The 19,606-nt window shown below is 37.3% G+C and overlaps 1 protein-coding gene across 1 annotated transcript in view; it reads right to left on the reverse strand.

The window, feature by feature from the left end:
* Positions 1 to 5,775: 5,775 nt before the first annotated feature.
* CDC73 (cell division cycle 73) overlaps positions 5,776 to 19,606 on the reverse strand; it is a 95,640-nt gene continuing 81,809 nt past the window's right edge. The window contains exons 15-17 of the mRNA XM_024738211.1: positions 17,306 to 17,406; positions 10,882 to 11,023; positions 5,776 to 9,963 (exon numbers count right to left, since the gene is read on the reverse strand). Of these exons, the coding sequence (XP_024593979.1) occupies positions 9,927 to 9,963; positions 10,882 to 11,023; positions 17,306 to 17,406 (280 nt within the window). The 3' untranslated portion in view covers positions 5,776 to 9,926. The remainder of the gene's footprint in view (positions 9,964 to 10,881; positions 11,024 to 17,305; positions 17,407 to 19,606) is intronic.

The raw sequence follows: 19,606 nt of genomic DNA on the forward strand, positions 1-19,606 counted from the left end.
AAAAAAAAAAAAAAAAAGTGAAGACGTGCCAGCTCGCACCTCCTCTTCTCCAAGGCCTGCTTGATAGTTGATGGAGGGAGAGGTGGGTGTTCACTCTGCTATGATTTGCCTACAATTCACAGACATGAGAACAGCCAAGTCCTAAGGAGTTTGGAAGTAAGAAAACCAGGCAAAACTCAAACTCCTTCTAAAATTTCTTCTTAGATTTCTGTCTTTCTGTGGAGAGAAGATATCCTACTAATTCCATCCTTAAGGATACGGGCGCATCTCTTCTTGACATTAGGATTTTCCCAAACCCACGAGTTATATGTTTACTTACTTTCCACTTCCCATATGTTGCTTAAATTTGCAGAATCAAATGATAGATAATTATTAGCTAAACTTCACTCTCATTCTAAGAAATCTAAATAAGTATTACAAAGCTTCAAGTCAACCCATGTTTATTTAGCATTTATTTGACTAACTGCTGTACTGTACTTACTTCACACGTTACAAATTCTCTATCACAGAACACAGGTCTTTGTTTAAAGTTCTTGGTACATTTTCCTCAACCCAGGTCACTGGGGAGAAACATTCTGTGGATCCTCAAGATAAACAATCTTATTTGGGAAAGGGATTCTTAGCTGTAGTCATTCTCTAAAGCCTGCAGATGTGATTTCCCTTCTCCCTCTCTTTTTTTCCTTTATAAATTCCTCTCTTTACCCTGGAATTCAAGAATTTGAGTACCTTCTCCAGCCTGTCTGACCAGCATCCCAAAGTCAACATCCCAGTTAAGCCCGATTCCCTACAGCTTAACTGCTGCCGCCCCCCAATGGGACCCTCACACAATCTGTCCTGTTACAGGAAGCAGGAGCTCCGTGCTTTCCAGCTACGCAGGCAGAACCAAACAAGCGAACTTGTTGCCTCTATAACTATCACACACCATACCCAACCATCTACTTTCAAAATATTCCCAGAATTTGACCGCTTGTCGCTCCTCCACTGATACCACACTGCTCGAAGCCCGTGTCATTTCTTATCTCAATTCCCGCAATATCCAGTGATCTGGTCTCCCCGTCTCTGCCTCTACTGCATACACAGTCTATTCTCCAAGAGCAGAGAGACGCTCTTAACACGTAATTCACCTGGTGTCCCTCCTCTGCCCCCAAACGCTCCAGGTCTCCCGTGTGTGTCAAAGGCCTCACACCTGCCTCCAGCGCCCTCTCAGCCCTGCCTGCTGCTGCAGGCCCCCTCATCTTTGACCGTGTTCGATGCCTCGTCTCCCCTTGAAAGAGCACGCAGGACACTACCGCAGGGTTTTCCTGTTCCCTGTCTGGAGTGTTTCTCCCCAGACATTAACAAGGCCAACTCCCTTGTTTCCTTCAGGTTGCTGCTCCCATGTTACCTTTCCTGAGACGTCTCTGACCACTTGCATAAAATAGCAAATCCTGCCTCTACAGGATTATCCCAACACAGCCTAGTCACTCTACTTTGCTTCATTTTTTTTTTTTCCTGTATCACTTATTCCCGTCCATCTCATCCCATTCACTGAGGGATGACCCAATGCTTTGCTCACCCTGTATTCTCTGTGACTAAAACCATGCTTGTCACTGGCACGAAGTAGATAATAAATATTTGACCAAAACGTCTGCCAAGTGTCTTTTACCCCCCGATGTTGCCTGGAACCTACATAGTATGAGCCCTTTCAAACTAGTGAAATTTTTCCCTAGTATTTAGTGAGTGTGCCTTCCTGAGTCTGTTTCCATTTTCCCCCCTATGGTTCTTCACATTAAATATCCTAAACTTGTCTTCGAGGTGCTTTCATTTTTGCTACCATCTCCATATCTTTGGGTTTTGCTTTTCTAAAGATAAATAATGACTATGACACATACTCCAGGCCACTAATCTGGTCCTTGATAGGGGCCATTTCCCTCTCTCCTACCACACTTCAGTGTGTCAGGTTTTTAATTTCTGGAAAGTTTATCTCACACCAATTTCCTCACGTGCTTTTTCAAAATTAAAGTTGTCCTTGATCTCTACAGCAATTCTTTTTTACCACTACCCATTTCTGAGGGTTCTTTCTCTCTAGATACCGGCTACTTAAGTTTTATGTAGACTATTTTCCTTTGTCAACTCATTCACCCTTCGGCGTAAGTCAAACTGGGATACTCTGAGTGCCGTAAACCTGTGAGCAATAGAAGCCAGTGACCTGGGCTTCCGTGGGCTGATGGGGGGTTAGCCAGCAAACTGGCAGCCCCCAGCAGAGGCAGGAGGTCAGTCTCCTCCAACTCATTTCCTCCGTCTACAAGAACCTCCTCCTCCCAGCCTCGCAGGAAGACACGGAAGTGAGTCCGCCACGCAGCAGCCCAGCAGGGACTTGGGAGTGGAGTCTGCCTGGTGCCACCCGTGTGGACTACACCACTTTCCAAGTCCAGGGAACTCTGAGAGCGAGGCTCTCACATCTTCAAGCCATACCCCTAGAACCGCATTCACGTTGAAGATGAAAGGTGCAACCAAGTTTAAACGTGGGTGGCAAGGGGTAAGTACAAGGTGACAGGATGAAGATGCAAGCTAGGGAGTAAACAGTAAGAACGCAAAACTCACGACACTGGGGGAGGTTGTAGGAGAACACGTATGAATGGGCAGTTTCCCTGATGGGGGGCAGGACGTTTAAACTATCGTTGACAGGAGGGAAGAAAAAAAAGAATGCTTATTATCGTGCATACCTGTTTGTGAGATACAGTCCCGGAAGTTCATGGCTTCTGCTTCCTCTATCAAGAAGAGGTAGGGTCACTTCTGGGTAGAGACAATCAAGTAAAGCAGGATCACAGCTGGATCATACTCAACTAAAGATTTGGTGGGAGAGTGAGGAAGGAGGAAAAACTTGCAATAATATCAAGAGAAGGCATAAAACCTCATGCTAACAAAGAAACTGAGGAAAGAAACAGATATCAAGCAGACAAGATTTAGATTAGGCTCAAATGAGCATCAAACCAGTTCACTGTAGGAAAACAAAGCCGACATCATTCAAAGAACCCTCATCCAAAAATCCATAACAAAGCAAACTGAGGAAATAAAGAGGCTCCCATAGAATAAAAACAATGAAAACCCCTCAGGAATGAAAAACCCCTTCCAACCACGAGTATCCCCAGGGGTTCCTTCTCCCAGCACCCTGCATGCAGTCTGGGAACTGATCCCTGTGCTCTCCCTTAGTAGGGAGCTGCGAGTACCACCTCAGGGGGTGGGGAGGGGGTGATCTCGGAAGAGGGCAGAGCTCAGGTCTTCCAACAAAGATTTTACCATCCTCAGGATTGCTGGGCTCGAGAAGCTAGAAGAACTAGCCTCACAGGGGAGCAAAGAGGGAAGACAAGTCTCAGAGTAGGCAGGAAGGCCACAGGCAGAATTTGCACTTAGGAACATCAAAGCTCTCATAATCTGTGCTAATGGGACAAATACATAACATTTTTAAAGCAACTTGGCGGGGGTGTTGAAATGATCTATACCTTTTTATTTTAAATCTCAAAAAAATACCTAAAGGTACATTCACTGATCTCTTGATATAATGCCAAGGTTTTTGTTTGCAGCCATCAACGTGAGTCCCTAGCCTGTGGCTGTCCTCCCTGTCACCCCAGTTCTTGTTGTCATTCTAGATTAGTTCAACACTCACATTAATAACCACTGCCTCACAGATCCTTGACTCTTTATCTCAAAGATCTCCTCCTATCTCGGCTTCTTCCAAGGTCTTGACTTTTTCTCATCAATATTCTATCACCTCTGAAATCTTGATTTCACACATCCCATCCTCTGGCCTTCTCATCTTTCAGGCTCACTTTTAGCCTCATTTCACTAAAGGTTTCAGTTCACGGTCGGTGCCACTTTCCCCAATCCACCACCTCCTTTCCATCATTTATTCCTTGAAGGGCTTACTTAGATCCCATGTTCTGGTCCAATAATCATCACCTTGCGAGCATCTTCAACTCCCTGGCCTGCTTCTACTTCCATCAAAAGTTAAAAATCTAACTATTTGCTTTCTCTACACCTGCAGGTAAATGCTGCTGGAGGGGTGGGGGGAAATATATATATCTCTCTCGCACCTTACAGGCCTTTGCCTAGTTTCACTTAAATTTATGACTGAAACCCCAAAAGGATACATCGCTGCCCAAATCCTACTATATTTGGGAGTTCCCAAATAATTTCTTCTTTCTCCTCAAATTCCTACATCAACTTGCTTTAAACTACATTAATGCTCCTCAATTTATTTTATTTCATCATCAGTAACTCTTATTCTTCCTTTTTGTACTCAGTGGTGTATTATGGAATAAAAATACATAACTAAGAATACAAATTCTTTAAAATCAAAAACACCGTAAACATTAGCGATGCCCAACTGTGCTAAAATAACTGAACGAGCACGAACAAGCTCATCTGATCTCCCCCAACCATCAACACTGACTTGACAAACCTTCACATTATTCCATTTTAAAGAGAAACATGTTCATATTATTTAACAAATTTAAAAAGGAAAATTGATGCCATCACCACATTTACATCTTTAACACTGTGAACTGCAGGATGGCAGCTCTTCTGTGAGTATACATTACCATATTTTATCACAGTGAATGTTGTATGACCCAATGTGTTTCCATTTGGATTTTTTTATAGCAAATGAAGCACAGCCCTTTAAAAATATCCAAATGTGATAAACAGAATCTCTCAGATGCCTTCTGTTTCATATGGCCTCAGCCCTACTGACATCAGTTACGTGATATAAATCAACATTCTATAGATGAGGGTGAATTATAAACTATTAATAATTCTATGCCAAAGGATCTACAAACAATGATGAGACAGACTCAACAACACAGCCTTCTCCAGAGCTACTTTTAATGTTTTTTATGGTCATTTAAGAAAATTGAGAGGAAAAGTCTTCTAACCCACCATAAATGCTGATCATTATACAATCAAATATAATAGGAAAAGTGTTTTAGAAAATGACAGAAAAAAAAGCTTATTTGGCAATGTGCTGTTATTTATATACTAGTACCTTTAAGCCCTAAAAAAGTTCAACATTTACAACTCAGGCTATATCTATTTTAGTTATGTGAAAGCTCACCCAAGAGCAGATGATCAAAGGAACAGAGAGCAGAATAAAATACATATTTAGTGGGCACTTATGAGTTGGATGGAAATTAAGTTCGAATATGGCCCATTAAACTCTTCATTAAAGAAATTTTGCTGCGGAAGATCCACACATTATTACTGGCACCGCCACTATGCTGCTGCTGCTAACGCTTTGATTATGTGGGAGTACAGTTTGTTTTGAAACTATTAAATGTTAAAATCAGGATGCCCAAACTGTAAAGATAATGTAATTTACCAGGATACACTCTTAATTCTATTACAAGGATATAGGAAATGTGACCATAACCAAGCTATAAGTTCAGCCGAGCACATAGCTTATCTTTATGAAGAACTACGAGTCTCTGTATTATTTAACTCATTAACAGAAAAGGTGACTATAAATGTACTTAACTCAGTAGTTTTCAAAGTGAAAACTTATATACTGTATTTATTTCCGAAACAGAGGAATACTATGCCTGAAAAATCTGATGAATCATTTTATGTAAAGACTTTCATCATCCACATCCTACCCCACAGTACAGTTTCTGTCTTCTTGGGGGAATGGGATTTTTCTGGTGGGGCATGGGGGCGCGGGGAGGGTAGTATTAAAGTACCACAAAATGTTTTATTCACAATTAAACCGGAGACTTAAAAATCCACTGATGTTAAATCAGAATGAGTACAACACTTTATCAGGTTACACCGCCCAAATTTAAACTCTACTCAAGAACCACTTTGCTTGAGAAATAATAAAATCGGTGGCCAGACAATCACTTCTAGTGCCTACGCCATGTACATGAACCGCATTACATATTAAAGCACTTTAATCAAACCTGGAGGTTAAGTAGCTTTTAGTAAATTTAAAGTGGATAGAAATGGAATTCAATGGCAAACGAAATTCTCAGAGATAGGTCATTTACTTAAATTTGACATGGTATCACCCCACTTTTTGAATTTTGGCAATAAAACTGGTTTTATTTCATTAGCTTTACTCATTTAAATGGCACGCGTTTATAACTCCCAAGGTACTCGTATAAACACTACCTAATACATAAAAAGCCGAACAGATCAATAACCTGAAAGTGGTATTACCTATTATGCATTTACTAAATATAATTCTTTATACATCTATTATACATTTTCAATTTTTCCTTAGTTATTATTCCAACATATGAATATAGAAACCATGCTGGGGTCAATATATATCCAAATGTGGCAATGAGTTGGCGAGAACATATAGGACATGCCATTTCAAAATTTCTAATGCAATTCTTATGTCAAATTCAGTCACTTCTCCCCTTTTTATTTCTAAAGTTAATATACCATGGTTAGAGTAATCAGTTGAATATCAAATCCAAGTGAATCATAAAAGTTCAGTCACGTAATATTAAGGCTCATGTGATTACATTTATTTTTCATGTTTCCTTTAATTTTGACCAGCTTTTGTAATGGCTGCATTTGTAATATTATAGACTGTTGGTCTCAAAAAATTTTATAAACGAATTAGTTTGACAACTAAGACTCATCTAATAGTTATCTGGCAAAGTGGCACTTTATTCCTGGCCACATATGTATATCTTATCACTGTTCCTACTGTTGACACCAATAAAATGAAATTGTTATGTAGTAAGAAATATGGCAACTAAATACCCCCTCCCCACCCTCCAAAAAAGAACAATGTCATCACTTTAATTTTATTAGGAGTCACAAAATTTTTTATTTAGGAAAAATATTTCCTTCAATGTTTATTAGATAATGAATCTTATTTAAATGAATAATTTACTTTTACTTTTCTGTGTAGACCAATTAAAAAGTATGCCTCTTTCCTTTCATAAGCAAATTCTATTTGTCTAATTCTGCATGGCAGATAAGAAATTAATACTTTATTTCCTTCTACCTTAAAAATTAATTATGAATTTTCCTCATTATGAATTAGTTATTTCTGTATGGACTGTTGTCACGCTGCTGTTAAAAAAAAAAGTTAGTAAAGGATATGGACACATGGGAAACAAACCATAAACTATAATACTAGTTTATAAGGAAATATATTAAACATTGTTTAAATATTAAACAGCAAAATATTCGTATATTAAATAAATAAGACTTGAATTTGTCTTGTGGAACTATAGGCCAATACCACCAATAATGGGGATGGTCTAGTGCAAAAGGTGGCCACAAAAGAAAAAAAACACAAAAAACAAAAAAAGGAGGAGACGACACAACATTTAATACTGGCATTGTTTTCGTAACAAACTGAGCCAGTGATTTTCGATCCTTTCTCAACATGAAATACCTGAAGAACAACTTTTTAAAAATACTGATGAACAGGTCTCATCCCAAAAAAATTAAATCAGAAACAGGATTCAGGCAACGGAATTTTTTAAAGGCCCCCAAATGATTCTAACGTACAGTCAGGGTTGAGAGCTGCTGACTGAAACCCACAAGCTTCTTACTGTTGCCTGACTCAGAAAAGGTGTCCTACGAATGAAGAAAAGGCGCTTTCTTTTACTGGTGAGACAAGACAAGGGTGTCTCCAGTTACTTATGGGTAAGTCAAACTTACTAATGCATACTTCCTTTCCATTAAAGTATCTGCATAGGACTCTTCATTCCCTACAGGGAATTACAATTACAATTCTGTATTTTTAAACTCCAAGACCAAGTAGAGTCAAAGTACTTTTTTGTAATAAATCAGTTACACTGAGAATCCATCACTCATTCGTGCACATAAATATGTACTGAATGCCTACTGTGTGCAAGGCACTGTGACAGGTGCCGCTACAGGACCTGGAGCCATGAGAGGATGAAGAGTGATGGGCTGGAAGCTTTTTTCCTTAGAATTAATGGCTATAAAATGAATTACATGGACCTAATTAAGGGAATGAAGGTTAAAAAAAAAAAAAAAAGACAAAAAGTACATACTAAGGGTTTGATTTTCAAATACATGAAACAGCATATTTGTACTTTTCCTAATGTTATTTCCAGAGCCTCTGAATACACGTAAGGCAAATTCAAGATAGAAAAATAAACCCTGTTTAAAGTAGATGTTCCCAATTTTAACCACACTCTATAAATTTCATACATAAGTATAAATACTAAAAATCTTTATAGAAAGGTAGTTCATGTCCACTTGTAGTAGTCTTAACAAGTAATCTTACATTAAAATATTACAGATTCTAGTCCTTGACTATTTCATCACGGAGAAAGTTTATACAACACAATTTATTTTGAAAACAGATTTATATGCTGAGAAATTCTAATGTGAACAAATTTGAGTTTTCTTTTCAAGAAGAGAGGATGCAGAGAAGGGAAGAAAGGGGTGGGGGGCAGAGTCTGTTCAAACCTTATAAATATCCTAAAATCTAATAATTTAAAACGCTGACTGCTTTCTTCCTCAGGAACCTAGTGAATTCCATATGAATAAATACTTTTTCTGTTCATTATTGGCATGGACTTTTTTGGTTACTTAAAAAATAAATATTAAGTGCTTCTCATTTTTACGATAGCATTAAATTTCAAAATGAGGCTAGGTAATGTCAGCTTAACATAAGAAAGAGCTAAATGTATACATAAAATATGTTAACCTACGAGAGATTCCTGGGGCGGGAAATGACATAAGATGAATGATCAGCAACAATTCTAGTGGCAAAAACTCTTTAGGGGAGTAAAGGTTCCAAAAGCTGCTTTTAAGTAATAAAAGGTGGATCAAGACTCAAGAAAAAAGCTCATTCGTTTTACCTTGGATGCAACACTCTAACGTACAGAAGTAGTAAAATATTTTACTAAGTTAAAATATAGGTTTTATATTTTATACGATATTGAATACGCACATAAAAATACCAGTGTTTTTATCTTGTTTCTGTTCAGACACTTAATTAAGCAAATATGTTCTTTGGTGTCTGGGAGAGTTTATCAATATTTAAAGATAATGGAAGATAAGAACATGCCTAGGAACAGAAGACTCAAAATCCTATACCATACAAAGAATCAAAGGTGGACTTATGAGAAAAGACAGTTACACTGCAGTAGGACTAATACATTTCTTTCCCCCAAATCATACTCTGGCTCCCAAAATAAAAAGTACTATAGCCTATAAGGTTTTTAATCTGTGTTTTGAGATTTTTCAAGTGGAAAGATATCACAGATAGAAATATATCATTCTAAGTTTTAAAATTACCAAAGTCAGTGAGAAGAATGTACATTCATTAAATGTATTCATTTTAAGTAAAGAAGTCTTGAAAAGCCGAACAGTTCAACCAAAGGTGATGAATTGTTCTTGACTTTTCATTATTCCTTTTTAAATAGAGAAAGTACAGATATAGTACACATACAGGCTGACATTTTGATTCATTCAAAATAGTCACATCCCTTTGCTTGGTTTTGGAAGTTCCAGAGACTAAAATTAATACCATTCATAACACAGTATTCTCAATAAAAGGAATTATAGAGCAATGAAAAATCAGAAGATGGCTTAGAGAGCCTTATAACCTCTACATATACACACTTTTGTAACCTGTATTTATTTTCTAAAGAAACAAATTTTAAGTAATGCTACTTTAACCAATGGAGAAAAAAATTCTATCAAAATATACAATTTCCATTACAGACTAGAAGGCTAATATTAAAAAAATAGTTGTAAGCCAAAAAGTTTGCTTATATGACAGGCATCATCCCTTTGAAGCATAAATCATCAAATAAGGTTTTATAAAAGATCGATCTGCGACCTTCTTCATTGATAAATTCATAAAGCTTGAGTCCCAGTCTCTAGATCATGGTGTATCCATGCTTCTTAATCCAGATTTCCAGAAAAGCGGGAAAACAAGTAATTCAGAATCTCAAGTGGGATTTGTGCTTTACCATGTACCTGAAAAATAATATTATAATAGGTTATAATGATTATAAGAATTCTAGAAGTTTTAGAATATTACATGTAAAAATAAGTTGACATTTTTTAAAACTTAAAATCAACACTGGAATAGGATGTTTTATTTTCTAAAAAATGGATACTGTAACCTTTGGGAATATAAGGATTTCTGAAGTAAGCCAGAAAAAACATTCCTCTTAAAAATTTCTATAATCTAAGAGCTTCTGGCTAGAATAATAAATGATTCTCTTTAATATATTATCAATTATAACCACTGGGTTAACTCAATCACCTGTGACTTTGAGGAAACCCATAATATTCAGTGAGAGACCAAGAAAGTTACAGATTTTACAGAGCACCTGAAACGAGAACCACAGATTCAGTGGTATTGTGATCACATGCTGTTGTTAAATTTCCAATTATAAAACTGATATTATTGCAAAGGTCTTTAAGAACTCAATTTATATTAGTAATTAAGATATATTCAAAAACTGAACTCCTTTCACGAGCAGCCAGCTACCCATAACTCAAGTCCAGAGTCAGAGACCTTTTGGTGCTGGCAAAATACTAAGGGACCACTTACTTAGTCCAAGTTCCCTGGACAGACAGAAAACAAGGTTCAGAAAAGTCACATGGTTCATTCGAGCCGAATCACAAAATCAAGACTAAAATCTAGGTCTTCTGACTCAGATTTAGTGCTCTTTCTACCAAGCTATAAGCCCTTTCTCCCTTTGTTCAAGTCAGTATAACCAAGATATTGGTTAATTATCTATTTTAGAGCAACAACAAATTAGGCAATGTCTTAAAGGGGCTTTGGGGGATACGGTTCACAACTTTAAGGAACTTAAAATCCAATAAGGAGGCAGGAAAATTACTAATATAAGGCAGAAGTTAAGTGCATCTTAGGATCAGGATTACCTATCCAGGGTTTCCCAGAATCGTAAGAAAACTGGTCTATCCAGATGACGTTTGTGATAGCTGAGTTCTAATACTGTTACATCCCATTTCTGAACGTTTGGATCCAGACGAACTTCATCATATTTGAGATGGAAGGCTTTAACTACAGGGGGGGAGAATTAATACTCTTTATTCAAACTGCAACCAAAATTATAAAAATATTTTATAAAAGAATAAAAATACCCAAACACAGACATTAATCAAAAAAACTTAAAAAAAAAAAGTCAACCTTTCTTCCACCAACCAAAACTGTATTATAACCAAAGTGATCTTTGAAATAAGAGGCTGAGCACTGTAGTATCTCCCAAAACATTCAATTAAACAAAAATTTACTGAGGCTTATACATGCCAGCCACTGGGGACTGAAATAAAAAATGAGGTAAAATAAAATGCATATGATCCAGTGAAGGATAAGAAGAAGAAAAAGACTACTCACATACAGTATGATAAAGGTAGTAGAATATCATAGGAACACAAGAGAATAGTACCTTTCCCACGTCGTGGGATTCAGAAAAGGCTTAGATAGGCAGGGTGGAGTAAGAATTACACAGAATTACACAGAAAAGTGATCCAGTTAACAAAAAGAACATGCTCAAAGAGAAAAAGGTTTAGTCTAGGAACTAAAGAAATTTAACAAAATTGCATCATGCAAAGTAAGGTAGGGGAAAAAAAAATAACACAGGGAATGAATAAAAGCTAAGACCATAGAAGTTCAGAGCAATGCTGGCCTTGTAGGCCATATTCAGGAGTTTGGACTTTTACCTAAGAGATGTAGGGATTCACTGCAGAGTGTATAGCAGAGACTGATGATACAGCATACTAATCTAGAGGAGAAAGAGATATGCTCTACTGGGGAGAAGATACACATATGACGAGAAAGATTCAAGAGATAATTAGCAAGTGAGAACTAACGGAACTTGGTGAGAAATGAAAAGGGAAGAAGAAACAACTGGAAGGTCTCTGGAGAAGGTTATCTGGAAGTAGATATTTGCATGATATAAAAAGAGAGTCTAGCAAAGATCTAGAAGAGGAGGATTTCAGGCAGAGGGAACAGCTGATACAAAGGCCCTTAGAAGCAAGCTTGGAATGCCCTACAAACAAGAACAACTTTTGTAGGCAATGTCCTATATGAAGAACCTATTCAGCTATGATAAGAAATCTGAATTTTATTCCAAATGTGATAGTAAACCACTAGATAGTTTGGAGCAAGGAGGTGAAATTATCTGATTTTCGTTTTCAAATGCTATCTCTGGTTGCTGGGGAGATTAAAGACTCTAGGACTAAACTTCCCAACAAGTGTCTGCTGTCAAACGTTAAAAGGTGACCATAAACACTGACTTTGAATCTTCTTCCTTGATCGTCCTGCTGGACCATCCTCACCAGTTTATTATTGTATTTGCAATCAGTTTATCATCAGTGGAGTGTTAGTTTTACTTGTGTACGTGGAAGATGTTTACCTTTTCTTTCCATTTTTTACTTTTTTTCTAACATATAAGATATGATCATTACTATCACCATTATCACCTACTATTAGGAGTTTCTAAAGAGAAAATGATTGACTGTTAATTTTTTTAAGTAGCTGATTTATAGATTGCTTGTTCCATACTGCTTGCAGACTTACTGGCTTTTGATGTTAACTAATCAAGGTCTAATTCCTTGATGGAAATACAAAATAAACCATTTGTGCCCCCAAAAAACACATAAATATTACTTTTAAATTATTTGCTTTCATAAATAAAGGTCTCCTCATTGAGCACATTTATTTTGAATTTAATTCGAATTAATCAATTTAAACCAATTCATTTAAAGGGACTATCCGTTATGGATTCAGAAAACTCACTTTCAAAATAATTATTATTTATATGTGTAAAAAATATTTTTTAAGTTTCTTTAAACCTTTAAATTAAATTAAGTCAATATTTGAATACTCTCTATCGTGCTTACTACATGTTTCTCTTTTCTAATGTTCTCAGTATGATTTGCTTTAAAAATCATTCTTAAAAATACATGAGTTATAAGTTTTAAAATGACTTATCTAAAGCCTTGTATAGGGCTTCCCTGGTGGTACAGTGGTTAAGAATCCACCTGCCAATGCAGGGGACATGGGTTCAAGCCCTGGTGCGGAAAGATCCCACGTGCTGCGGAACAACTAAGCCTGTGTGCCACAACTACTGAGCCTGCGCTCTACAGCCCATGACTCACAACTACTGAGCCCACGTGCCACAACTACTGAAGCCTGTGCACCTAGAGCCTGTGCTCCACAACAAGAGAAGCCACCTCAATGAGAAGCCCGCGCACCGCAATGAAGACCCAATGTAGCCAAAATTAATTAACTAATTAATTTAAACTAAATAATAAAGCCTTATATAAAGGCCTATAATCCCCTTTACTAATTTCAGTAGATTTAGTTTACACAGTATTTATTTTTCCAATAGAATACACAACTTTTTAAATTAAAACAATATCAGAGTCCAAAAAGGTTAAGTCACAAATGAGGAAACATATGGTTTCTCTCATCATACAAAGTATGTTATTAGCATGAAGCAATGGTGGCAAGCAAACTTACACCAAGATACCATAAAACATCTTTTTTTTTTTAATTTTAAGGTTTTATTTAAGCTAGTTTATCTAAAATGTATTTTACCATGTAATCAATATAAAATTATTGATGAGATATTTTATTTTTGTCCTGTATAAGTCTCCGAGATCTGGTGTGTATTTTACACTGACAGAACATTTCAATTTGGACCAGCCAAATGTGGCTGGTGGCTTCTGTTTTGGGCAGTGCAGGTGTAACCAACCCCAGCAAGAACTCAGCCGCCAGTCTAGGGAATTCCCTGGAGGAATTCCAGTAAGTCCAGTGTTTCTTATTCATAAAAGACATAATTTTTAAGCCTCAGCAAAAATAGAGGAAACAAAGTTCTTCTTATAAGAAGCCAGTTATCTGGGGAAACAATGAACACTAAAGCAAAATACTTCACACAATTCAGAATTGTTCATTTTTTGCAAACTGCATGAATGTTGTCAAGGCTTTTTTGCAGGAACAAAGAAAGAAAAGAAATAGAAAGGTGCTCTTAAATAGTATTTCGGTAGATAAATGATGGCATGACAAAGGGACAACATAATACAGAAGATTAAATGAAAAAGTTTTCACAATGATTAACTCAAAAATTTGAAGAAATCATCATTTAAAAATCTTGATCAACAAATGTATGTAACCATTTCAAGCATGAGAAATAATATTTTGGGGAATTCCCTGGTGGCGCAGTGGTTAAGAATCCGCCTGCCAGTGCAGGGGACACGGGTTCAAGCTCTGGTCCAGAAAGACCCCGCATGCCGCGGAGCAGCTAAGCCCGTGCGCCACAACTACTGAGCCTGCGCTCTAGAGCCCGCATGCCACAACTACTGAGCCCGCATGCCTAGAGCCGGTGCTCCACAACAAAAGAAGCCACCACAATGAGAAGCCTGCGCACCGCAAAGAAGAGCAGCCCCCGCTCGTCACAACAAGAGAAAGCCCACGTGCAGCAATGAAGACTCCATGCAACCAAAAAGAAATAAGTAAATAAATTTTAAAAAAATAATAATATTTTTTAAAAGCTATATCCGGTTACAAGCTCAAATCTCTCATAATTTTGAAAAGATTTTATTTGGAAATTTTATACAATCCAATATTTAAAATCTTTTCTAAACCTTTGTATTTTCTTACTGTGCAATATGAAGAAAATATAATTTTTTTTACCAAGTACCCTCAATTTACTCCTATGCTATATAGAGATTATCATTTTCTATGTGGGTTATGGGGAAAAGGTGAGGAGCTAGAAGAGTAAAGAGTTAAATGCAAGGAGACCAGCTAAAAGCTAAGAGATAACATATTTCTAAATTTCTGGCTTAGGCAAATTACAAAAAAAAAACTGAGGCAAAGAACAGCTTGGGGATGACAGAGGGTATAAGACAATAGATTCTGCTTGGAACAGGTTGAGTCCTGATACACCGATGGGACTTCACAAGGAGTCACCTGGTCATCAGCGAGATAGGCAGACCCAGAATATCAAGCCAGAGACATAACTTTTATAAACAGAGGATACAGATGGTAACTGAAAGCTATCAGATCTCCTTGAGAGAGTATGTGTAATTATAGGAGAAGAGAAGCGGGAACACAAATATGTCACTGAAAGCCAGAGGGAGAGCAGCTAGTGTCTGAGAAAATGTAACAAGCCCTCAGAAAAGAACATTTAAAAAGGAGGAAATGGATCGAGAGTAAAATTCTGATAAGGAGATCAAAAGTATCCAATATTTGGGTCACTGGTGAGTCTGGCGGGAACAGTTTAGTGGGCAAGCAAGAGAGCACAACTACAGTAGCCTGAGAATCAAACAGAAAGTGAGTGAGTAGAGACAATTCTTTCAAAGGCTTGGCTGTAAAAGGAAAGGAGAGCCAGCTAGAAGAAAAGATGAGGTAAGAGGAAAGGGTTTTGTTTCCCTTTATGATGCAAGTGGCAAGAGTACTTTCATTGTAAATGCTGATAAGTAAAGAAGGAAAGTTGAAGAGAAAGAATACTTCTTGGAAGAAATTTATTATTGTTAACTTTTAAAAAAATCTCTAAGTTCTTATCTAAATTTCTGAAGACTAACAATCTGAACAAAACAACAATGAATTTAGAGAGCATTTATATCTTGAAGACATTCTAATCATTTTTTATTACAGTATTATTCAACAAGGCAAGCAAGTAGGTAAAACACAACAAAATTAGTGTTCACTGACATTTTGCTTTCATTAAAACTCCCATTCTCTCTACATCTTTGACTTCTATTTATCAAACCTGTGCATTACTCAGGTTTCTGAAATAACATAAAAAGCTACCATCATATTAGAATTCATTTTTAAAACTGAATGAAGGCAGGAGAATAAGCAATTAAAAGCTTTCAAGCCTGGGCAGTTTCCAGCCTGGAAGAATGGTGGTACCACTAACAAAAACTAAAATTGTTTTATTTAAAAAAAAAAAAAAAAAAAAAACTGGGTTTCACAGTAGCATAGTCTACATTCATAATAAGTAAAGTTGTTATTTCTAACAAACATACCTGTTTCATGAGGATGATTTTTAAAAAGTAATTTTACTAGTGTTACTAGCTTAAATGGGTACTCAAATTAAATGATAATTAGACTATCCCTACCAATAAAAAGACAAGCTTAGGGCTTCCCTGGTGGCGCACTGGTTAAGAGTCCGGCTGCCGATGCAGGGGACACAGGTTCGTGCCCTGGTCCGGGAAGATCCCACATGCCGCGGAGCGGCTGGGCCCCGTGAGCCATGGCCGCTGAGCCTGCGCGTCTGGAGCCTGTGCTCCGCAACGAGAGAGGCCACAACAGTGAGAGGCCCGCGTACCACAAAACAAAAAAAAAAGAAAAAAAAAAAGACAAGCTTAAATTCATCTACTTTTGGTATATCAATACATACCAAAATATGGTCAATAAAAGACATAAGACACATGAAATCTATCCATTTAACAGGTATCTACTGAATGCTTCCCAACGCCATGCTCTCTTCTGTGCTGATGATACAACAGTGAACGAGGCAGATAAGGCTGCTCCCACCCTGGAACTGTCATTCTAGCCAGGGAAGACTTACAATACAGATACGAAAATAAGATAATGTCAAGCAACAGTGAGTGTTACCACTGCAGTAACTGGGAGGAGGTAACGGCTACTTCCAGGGTGGTCAGAGAAGGGCTCCCTAAAGGACAGAGTACTTACTTGGCTGAGACCTAAATGAACAGCAAAAGGCCAGTCGTGCAGCAACCACTCCAGATAGTGGGAGTAGCAGGCGAAAGCCAACCCATTTAAAAACTGGCTAACAAAGTGAATAAAAGTGTAGGGACATGCAACAGTATTAATGATTTATTAATGTTATGGGATAGGCAATAATTCACTGTTAGATATAAGTACACAGAAAATATTAATGTTCCAAAAAGGCTTTAAAATATTTCACAGGGGCTTCCCTGGTGGCGCAGTGGTTGAGAGTCCGCCTGCCAATGCAAGGGACATGGGTTCGTGCCCCGGTCCGGGAAGATCCCACATGCCGTGGAGTGGCTGGGCCCGTGAGCCATGGCCACTGAGCCTGCACGTCCGGAGCCTGTGCTCCGCAACGGGAGAGGCCATAACAGTGAAAGGTCCGCGTACCGCAAAAAAAAAAAAAATGTCACAGGTGCTTAAAAATTAAAATATGTGGTACTTAACAGGAATCTTTTGGTTTCCACAAGAGGGAAGGAGGGAAGGAGGGAAGGAGGGAAGGAGGGAAGGAAGGAAGGAAGGAAGGAAGGAAGGAAGGAAGGAAGGAAGGAAAGCAAAAGCATTTCTATATTAGATAAGCAGTAAAAATAAAGAGACTCTTACTTTTAGCAAATATGTCGACTGGTGATCCATCAGGCAAAAGCCACGGCCAACCTTTGAACTGCCATGCAGGACCTTGCACAAAAACTGCTACAACCCGGTCCCTATAAATAGAAAAGAAGGAAGGGAAGAGTGGAGGCTGAGTATCTCAAATATTCTTGGTTACTATAATCCTTATGGAAAGAGTCTCATCCTTATTCCTGCAATAGTCTCCTGTCAATACTTCTGTGAGGCAAACACAGTACTGCATTACCATAACTTTTCATTATAATGTTACCATTAGGGTACATAATGATTGCTACATTTCCCATGTGTTGTTTTTTACACCTAAGTCATTTAAACATAATTACATGCACAGTCCTATACGTGATCCTTTTAGCCTTTTATCTCTGCCCCTTCTATTAATTAAAGGGCCCATTTTGCTTATGCAACAGGGAACAGTAGTATATCTGTTAATTGAAAAAGTTAGTTTTAAAAGAAAATCATTTAAAATTCAAACGCATCTTAAATATTTCACTTTAATTATAAATGTTATAAATTATAATAATTTGCTAACCATTTTATAAAGCTCAAAGGCCTTATTTTGAGTCCTTCTGATTATCTGGAAAATAATCTGAGTACAGAAATCACCTAAACTTTTAAACGTTTTCAATTGTTTTACAGCTGTTTCATTCACCCTAAATTCTCTAAGTTTTTTTTAAAGCAACTTGTTTTTCCCAGCCATTCAACTTCATTTTCCTAAAAAGCACAAATCTCTTTCTAGGCCCTCATATTTCATTAGCTTCCAGAAAATTTAATTAAACTGAGAAATTATAATAAGTATGAAAGCCATACACAGTATAAGCCTACAACTAAAGAGGTGGGAACAAAATCATAACATCAACAATAATAACTAACACTCATTAGTTTTACTACGAGCATTTACTATGTGCCAGTGCTGGTCTAAGCAGTTTACTTATGTTAACACATTTAACCTTCAAAACAACCCTGTGAGGTAAACTATTATTACCCCTATTTTACAGAAATGCACAAGCATACTAGAGAACAGTCCACTAGCCAGAAGAGAGAAGGAGGGAGGGGAGGAGTGTGAGAAGAGAGCAGAGAGAGGGAGGGAAATCAATCATTGATCTTGTGCGCTGGTTATGCTATTGTCCTGTATGGGGGCTAAGAAATCACATGAATAGCCAACTCAGTGTTACAATGGAAACAGTTCTGACCTTACAACTCCCTGAAAGGGTCCTGGGAATGCTCAGAGGTCCACAGACCACACTTTGGTAATCACTGCATTAGATGGAGACTCTGTACATCCAACAGAATATTAAGCCAAAGTTACCTTCTATTCAAGTTAAAGACTTACAGCAGTGATCAAAGTTACTAAGAAAAACCACAGCTTAAAATTCTTAACCTGCTCAAAATCTCTAAGGCTAAAATTAAACCTTAAATTAAAAAGTTCCTCCTTCATGGGATATATGCTCCATACTGCCTAAACCATCTTTGGTATTGGAGCACACTATTAAATGGCCTCTTAATTTTATGATGTAACTTGCACCATACAATAGTTGAAGGTCCAAGGTACCTGCCAAAGTAAAGAGGATTTGCTAGACAGAGGTCCCCTAGATCCTAGTGCGTCTCATAGGGTTAGCAGGTGAGCTGGATAATAAAAATACTATTCCCAGTGAACTCCTGAGAGGACAATTAACAGAGAACAGAAGAAAGGTAAGGAAAATGTTATCCCTAGGTTATGACACCAATGGCTAGGACCTCATATATAACTCAAAGTATTTCTGTTAGGTACTAAAGGAGAATTCTAATACAAGAACCCTTGATTCTTTAGTAAATTTTTAACATACTAATATTCTCGATGGCTTGACTTCCTAACATCTGAAGACTAATAAGTACTTCAAAGGTAAATTTCAGCTAATGCATCAATGTGTTACACTCTCTATATCAGAGAAATGCACACTTAGACTTTGTATTTTTACTCTGGCTTAGATTAATTAAACAATTTAAGGTAATTCATGTATCTGAATTTATACGCACTTTATATTACAAAGATTGGGTTGGCCAAAAAGTTCGTTTGGGTTTTCCGTAACATCTTACAGGAAACCACGAACGAACTTTTTGGCCAAACCAATAGCTTAATATTTTATTAAAGGACATTTTAATGCAATAAAAGAGCTGAACTGGGGTGATGTTATTATTTTTGTTAAATTATTTCCTTACAATAAAAGTAACAATGCTTTCACTTATCACTTCTTACTAAAAAATTTGAATTCTCCAAATCAAAAATCTAAAACATAGGCC

Source organism: Neophocaena asiaeorientalis, unplaced genomic scaffold (genome assembly GCF_003031525.2).
Source record: "Neophocaena asiaeorientalis asiaeorientalis breed wild unplaced genomic scaffold, Neophocaena_asiaeorientalis_V1.1 scaffold25, whole genome shotgun sequence".
NCBI classification, from domain to species: Eukaryota; Metazoa; Chordata; class Mammalia; order Artiodactyla; family Phocoenidae; genus Neophocaena; species Neophocaena asiaeorientalis.